The 7,706-nt window shown below is 35.5% G+C and overlaps 1 protein-coding gene across 1 annotated transcript in view; it reads right to left on the bottom strand.

Annotated features, from left to right (window-relative positions):
- LOC106883042 (zinc finger CCCH domain-containing protein 18) overlaps window positions 1-7,706 on the bottom strand; it is a 42,234-nt gene that overhangs the window by 24,645 nt on the left and 9,883 nt on the right. The window contains exon 2 of the mRNA XM_052966715.1: window positions 727-1,822. Within this exon, the coding sequence (XP_052822675.1) occupies window positions 727-1,788 (1,062 nt within the window). The 5' untranslated portion in view covers window positions 1,789-1,822. The remainder of the gene's footprint in view (window positions 1-726; window positions 1,823-7,706) is intronic.

The raw sequence follows: 7,706 nt of genomic DNA, 5'->3' as shown, positions 1-7,706 counted from the left end.
GTGCGGGTGGCACATGAGATGCACCATTTTGAGCGTGGCCGTTGCCAGTACCGCCTGACTGGCTCCCGTAGGATTTTCGAGCGAGATCGTTGCCAGTGCCCCTGGACTGGCTTGTGCGGGTGGCACATAAAAGACACCATTTCGAGCATGGCCGTTTTCGTGCGGGTGACACGTAAAAGCACCCACTACACTCTCTGAGTGGTTGGCGTTAGGAAGGGCATCCAGCTGTAGAAACTCTGCCAAATCAGACTGGAGCCTGGTGTTGCCATCTGGTTTCACCAGTCCTCAGTCAAATCGTCCAACCCATGCTAGCATGGAAAGCGGACGTTAAACGATGATGATGATACTCACATATATGTATGTGTATAAATACACACACACACAGGGCACACAAACATATTCATATACATATGTTCATGTATACATACATATATGCTAGCTAAAAGCCTAGCAACAGCAAATTTTTAGGACAATTTCTATGGATGCTTCAAATCAACAAGATATTGAAGTGATACTTTTCATTATTCAATATTACATTCTAGAGTTGATCTTAGATCAGTGAGGACTTACAAAATGAAAACCTTTAATCTGATGCTCAACTGCCCTAACCTTCTCTATTAAAAGAACTCATTCACCTAACCCCTCCACCTCTTTGCTCACAAATAGCCCAAAGACTAATTTGTTGTCTTGTGACTGATTAGAAAATGAAAAACAATCTGGTCTTACCTTTTTCTCTTTATCCCATTCTCCTTCATCTTTTTCCTCCTTGTCAGTTTTTACTTCCATAGAAACTGTTCTTGCCGATGTTTCTTCCATATCTTCTTCATCGTAATCCAACTCCACGTGTTCTTCTGATAGAGATGGTTGTGGAAGACTACCACTATCACGGATTTTAACTATTCTCTTCTCACTTAATCTGTGTTCAATTGGACTAATTTTTACACTGTCTTCATTAGCATTTTGCTCATTCTCCGTATCAAAATTAGGTTCAGTTTGCTTTAAATTTTCAACAACTTCTTTAACATCATTATCCTTATCATTGCTAGATGTAGGTACTGATGATGTTGCTTTAAGCTCTGACTCAGACAAATTTTCATTTGAAGAATTCCCACCAAATCCTTCTTCATTGCTTGAATCAGCTAAATTATTTTGTTCAACTTCATCAGTATTAGGATCATCTACATCTTGTTTTTCTTCATTACACTCAGTTACTTCAGCTTCATTGAAAACATCTGACGAATTATTACCTACATCCGTAGCTCCCTTTTTTTTTACATCATCTAATTCTTCATTATCCTCAGCAAAACTATCATCATCTTTCTCACAACTTGTGTCAGCATTGTCACTGTTATCAAACAAGATCTTATCATCAGCTGATGCATTTTCCTCAGGTACATTATCCTCGATATCTTTTGAAAGCGACACATTGTCTTGTATCATACCATCAGATGCATTGTCTTGTATCACACTATCAGACGCATTGTCTTGTATCATACCATCAGAGGTATTATCTTGTACCATACCATCAGAGGCATTGTCTTGTATCATACCATCAGAGGCATTGTCTTGTACCATACCATCAGAGGCATTGTCTTGTACCATACCATCAGAGGCATTGTCTTGTATCATACCGTCAGATGCATCCTCATCCCTGCTTTCTTCTTCCTCCTCCTCTTCTTCCTCTTCTCCAAAATCACTCTTGTTGTCATGTTCACTTTCTTCACTGGAAGAAGCTTCATCTGACTTTGCTTCATCTTCCCAAGAAGTATTGCTGACTGATGTCTCCATCAGGATACAGCTTATATTTAAAGCTTTTTACCTGCTGAAGACAAAATGAAAAAGAAACATTTATGTGAAAGATAGGTAAGACATATGAAAAGCAAATCTAAAAATACCTTAAAAAATATGACAGAGTTTTGAAACAATACATCATATTATTGAAAAATAATGATTTCTTTAATAGGTACAAGATCACAAGTTTGTACAGATTGAGTATAGTCAACTAAATTGATTCCAGTACTTAACCAATGGTATTCTTTTCATTGATTGCAGCAAGATGAAAGACAATATTAACTTCAGCAAGATGGATATCCAGAATGTAAATGGACTTGACTAAATACTGCAAGACATTTATTATGACACTATCATTTCTACTACTTGACCACATTGAAAAAAAAATTATAAAGCAATAAAAACCTATTCACATACTATCAAAGACAAAAAGAAAAGACATTAAGTGTTTGAAAAATAATTGTTTAACTTTTGATTGTAAAATACTATATTACAAATGTTCCATGAAATGGAAAAGTTGACCAAAAATTCTAATTCTAATATAGAACCACTGCAGTTAGCTCACTCCAAATGTAAACTAGTGCCTCCTCTCTATCTTGGTTACACAAACCAACGAACTGTCCAGTCACCCCTCACTCCATTTCCTATTTCAGTTTCCTGCCTTTGATCCATTATTACAAATACAAGATATCACAATTTAATGCTTTTAGCATAAAATACTAAAAATTTTGTTGTGTGTCACATTAAATGAAAAGCTTACATAATCAAAAAATATTTAATATGCATGTGTAAGAATATTTTAAAAAGCTATGCCATCCTGAGAGAGAATGAGATGACTGCTTCATGGACAAGATAAAAAAGTGCATGACCAAACCAAAAAAAGCCATTTTTGAGCAAAAGTTCTTCAAAGGAATCATTAGGTCTCTTACCTGTTAACATGTATCACAACTGTTTGTAGCATGGTTAGGTCAATGGTGACTAAACTGGCATCTCTCCACCAAGTTAAATGGAGAGGAGGGTTGCTAGAAACTCAGTAGAATAGAAACAATACTTGTCAAAAGGATAGATGACCATAGCTTTGGCTCAGCAACAATCTAGAAATTCCAGAGAAATAGGCTGGTCTCATCAGATTTGGTTGGCAACCAGCCTAAAAGAGGGACAGTTCTGACTCAGAATCCAGCCAGATGGAAATCATTAGCTTTGTTAGGTCATCCGTCAAGGGACGCTCCAACATAGCACCTACAACACAAGGACCTCAATATCACTATCCCAACTTGTGAGGCTATGATGAGATAGAACTCCAGGTGTAAAAGATCCAAAATGCATCTGGTCCATGATCCAGTGATGATGAATGGTGTTTATTTGCATCTTCAAGTATCCTATGAAATTTTTGAAATCCAAGATACATCTGCCCCAGTATCCAGCAGTTCTATGGGTTGCTACTACCACTGCAATTGCCAGTATTCAACAAACGGCTATAAAAACTATAACCCAGTTCATTCCATATAAGATATAAAAATAAACAGACATTGTTCATGGTAATTTCCAAAAACTTGACTGCATCAAACAAATACACCAAACTTGGTAATAATTTCTCAGTTTTCGAACTTCGATTTTTGTTTCACAGTTCATTTTCTTCACTCACATTTGAATTCTTCTCTGCTTGTAATGGTATTTTCCATCTTTTGTTGTCTATAGAAGTTACTATGATCCTTGTCTTTCATTTAATCAAACTCATAGTGTGTCAACACTTTATATAATTGTTTATAAGAAGAGCAAAGTATCAACCACTTCGTGTGCACATATCTGTCATGCAGATATACAATATGCAGGGATTGTAATACTTAATAATACTTAAAAGTAATTTAGCCTGTTAAACATCACAATAAATGCTAGTTAAAAAAGACGAAATAGAGAAGAGTTTGATATCTTTATTCCTTCACAGGAAATCTTTCCATAAAATTCTCTTCTTTTCATAAGCTATAAGTGTATTTGTATCACTCGCCTGTCTAAAACTGCATGCATATGCATATGAATATAATAAATTTTCCTCTATTCTAAATACACCAAGTTTATTTAATGTTTTTGATACAAGAAAGCTAAATATATAAATTGACATTTCTTGTATAACCTACAACAAGCATCCATTCTCAAGCCTTTTCTTTATTTAATGTGGCTTATGGTGATGATAAATGTAGTAATCATCTCACTCGGAGCCTTTTAAACTATCTTCCAAAAGAACCAGTCTTTAAGAACTTGATGGGACTCCATTAAAAACTTGGTCAAAGAAGGGAAATAAAGATCACTTAAAATGAGATTCTAAGCTTCCATTTTATTGACATTCCTTTTATCACAAAATCATCTTTACTTGATCCCAATTGAAAAATAACTTTTCAAAAGGGTTAACTAACCAAACTTGTACTAGCATTTAAAAACAGGCGATAAAGTATGTGATAATATGATTGCATCTAATGAAAGTTCTTAAAGTTGATCATTTCAGAGATGTTGAGGTTCTGAGATTGGATTATTGATCATAATTTTATAAATTCAAAACATGCTAGTTAGTCATTAACCCTTTAGTGTTCACATTATTCTGCCAAAATTAATGCTTTTTCATCCACATTGTTTTGCATTATCTTGTAGCTATGAGATTTTGATGAGGTAGCTGTTAATTTTTAAAACAATATTGTAGGGTTGGTGTGAGAGACCAGATCTGGCCAGTTTGAACACAAAACAGGCAGAATACTTTTGGCCGGATATGGCCGGTTTAAATGCTAAAGGGTTAAGCTGTGCAGGTCAATTAATCTGTAAACCTGTTTATCTATTCTCAAATCCATTAATTACCACTTTTACTTTTGACAAACACATCAAAAGCATACATACCTCATAAAATTATCTCAATGTAGGAATAGTTGAAGCTTTTACAAACCAAACAAAACTTGGCATGTTGCCATCTCAATATGTCTAGACGTTTTAACTCTTTTAGCACCAAATAAATTACACCTATTACAAAACATTATATCAACCCCAACTTCAGGGCAGAGGTTATCTAAAATGTCAACTGATTTAGTCTGGCACAAGAGAACATTGAAATATAAACTATTTTAATACAAAAATATCTCAAGTTTATTTCCACAGTTTGATGAATAAACATCATTGATAAAAAAAAAAAATTTGGAAGAATGCTGGAATTGTTGAAGGACAGATAATAACAGAACAATAGCTTCAAAGAACAATATGCACATGTAGACAAGGAGGAAAACAAGTAGCATTTTTTTTCAAAGATCTCTACACAAAAAGAGGAGTTTAATATCAAAAAACAATGAAGATTTGTAGTCAAAGAGGAGAACTGAACAAAATCTAGACCTGGAATATATAAACAGTCCATTTCTCAAGAAATAGAGGACATAAGAGATGCAGTTTATCATTGCAAACAAACTAAAAGTTATATAAGAGACACAGTTTTCTATGGCATTTTACCAAATGGTAAAAGCATTCTACAATGTATTAGCTAGCAGAACTGAGCTTTCATCTTCCCAGGGACCCAGAGATAGAAATGGAAACGGCAGTGCCTCATGCCTAAGAATGTTCTTTTGATTAGGAACAGTTGAGTAATTACTGCTTGATCATAATTGTAAAAGATAAGGACAAAGAAATCTTTTCAAAGTTACTTTTGTAGTTGATCTGCATATTATAGGTATATCATTGTATTATTTCACTTAAATTGTTTAAATGACCCTATAAGATACCAGAGTAAAGAGTTCCCCTTTTCAAAAAGAAGACAGAAAAATAACCAAACAGTTCAGAGAAACCTAGAAACAGTGACAGTACTATTATTTCCAGCAAAAACTAATACTACTGTCATATTTTGTACAAATATTTTTAATAACGATTTAACTTCTGGAAAATATAAGGTGTGGTTGTGTGGTAAGAAGCTTGCTTCCCAAACACATAGGTCTGGGTTCAGTCCCACTGCATGGCATTTTGGGCAAGTATTTTCTACTATAGCCTCGGACTGACCAAAGCATTGTTAGTGGATTTGGTAAACGAAAACTGAAAGAAGCCCATCATTTGTTTTATATATATATATATGTGTGTGTGTGTGTGTGTGTGTATGTATGTATGTATCTATGTGTGTGTGTCTTTGTGTCTGTGTTCGTACCCCTACCACTGCTTGACAACCGGCACTGATGTGTTTATATCTCCGTAACTCAGCGGTTCAACAAAAGACACTGATAGAATAAGTATCACACTTAGAAAAACTAAGTATTGGGGTCGATACATTCAACTAAAAATTCTTCAAGGCAGTGCCCCAGCATGGCCACAGACCAAACAGAAACAAGTAAAAGATAAAAGAAAGATACTGTCAATTTATTTTTATTCATAAAATGTATAGCAATTGATAATAATAATGACTAATGGACCCCACACATACACACTTATAAAGATAAGTGTATGTATGGTCCTATGCACGGCATAGCTGTGTTTTTTTGTGTACAGTATAGCTGTGTTTTTGTGTAGCAATATGCCTCAGTGTGACTGGCTGTAAATATAGATCTGACTGTATGAGAGTGTGTGTAAATATGTACATTCATTATTCAGAGAATGATTCATTGTGTAGTAAATAATGTAGAAAAGATCAGCAATTAGTTTGATTGGTTGAAAAGATTGTGATAAAAGGTACTGTATTACCTGGCTTTGCTAAAACACTACTGTATTAATGAGACGTTCAACTAAGTTTTGATTCTGCACATGTGCTGCACCAAATGAAGGATACCTTGACAATTTTAATCATATATATATATATATATATATATATATATATATATATATATATATATATATATATATATATATACATACATATATATATATATAAATACATTTCAGAGTGTGTGTGTGTGTGTGTGTATTTCTCTAAGCCTATTTTTGTTTTAAACAAATTACATAAGCTATAAATGTCTTCAACTCTTTTTATATGTGTCTAAGTCCTTTGGTCACTGGAGATAAGGTTAGACAATTGCCATACTGATGACGCCTACTGAGACAAAAACACATGTCCACAAATGTTTCCGTTATCTCCACACAATATGCCTTTCCTTTTCCTTAATGGCATGTTAATTTAAGAAAATTATAAAATCATGATGCAGTCTTTAGACCCATCATCTCCTGTCAAAATGTCCAAGCCATTAAATGCTATTTACATTAAATGGACATTAAATGCTATTTACATCTATAGAACAAAAATTATCAACTTTTTCTCTGTATGTGTGTATACACACACACACATTATATACATATATGCACCTCTACCTCTGCTGGTGACAAAGGGTCTCTCTCTCAGAGTAAAAGGCAGACTGTATGACGCATGTGTACAAACAACCATGCTTCATGGCAGTGAAACATGGGCCGTGACTGCTGAAGACTTGCGTAGGCTCGCAAGGAATGAAGCCAGTATGCTCCGATGGATGTGTAATGTCAGTGTGCATACTAGACAGAGTGTAAGTACCTTGAGAGAAAAGTTGAACCTAAGAAGCATCAGTTGTGTGCAAGAGAGACGATTGCATTGGTATGGTCATGTGGCGAGAATCGACGAGGATAGCTGTGTGAAAAAGTGCCACACCCTAGCAGTTGAGGGAACCTGTGGAAGAGGTAGGCCCAGGAAGACCTGGGATGAGGTGGTGAGGCACGACCTTCGAACATTGGGCCTCACCGAGGCGATGACTTCTGACTGAGACCTTTGGAAATATACTGTGCGTGAGAAGACCCGGCAAGCCAAGTGAGACCTAAATGCAAGGCCTCTGCCGGGGGTGTAGCCAGCCCACTTATGCGTACCTTTCCTTCATTGGACACTAAACTCCACTTGCGAAGACCTGTTGGGGCAAGCGAAAGCGAAATCGTGATGGCACCTGTGC

This window comes from Octopus bimaculoides, chromosome 3 (genome assembly GCF_001194135.2).
Source record: "Octopus bimaculoides isolate UCB-OBI-ISO-001 chromosome 3, ASM119413v2, whole genome shotgun sequence".
Classification (NCBI taxonomy): Eukaryota; Metazoa; Mollusca; class Cephalopoda; order Octopoda; family Octopodidae; genus Octopus; species Octopus bimaculoides.
The sequence above is the reverse complement of the archived record's forward strand: the minus strand, read 5'-3'. Positions and strand labels throughout refer to the sequence as shown.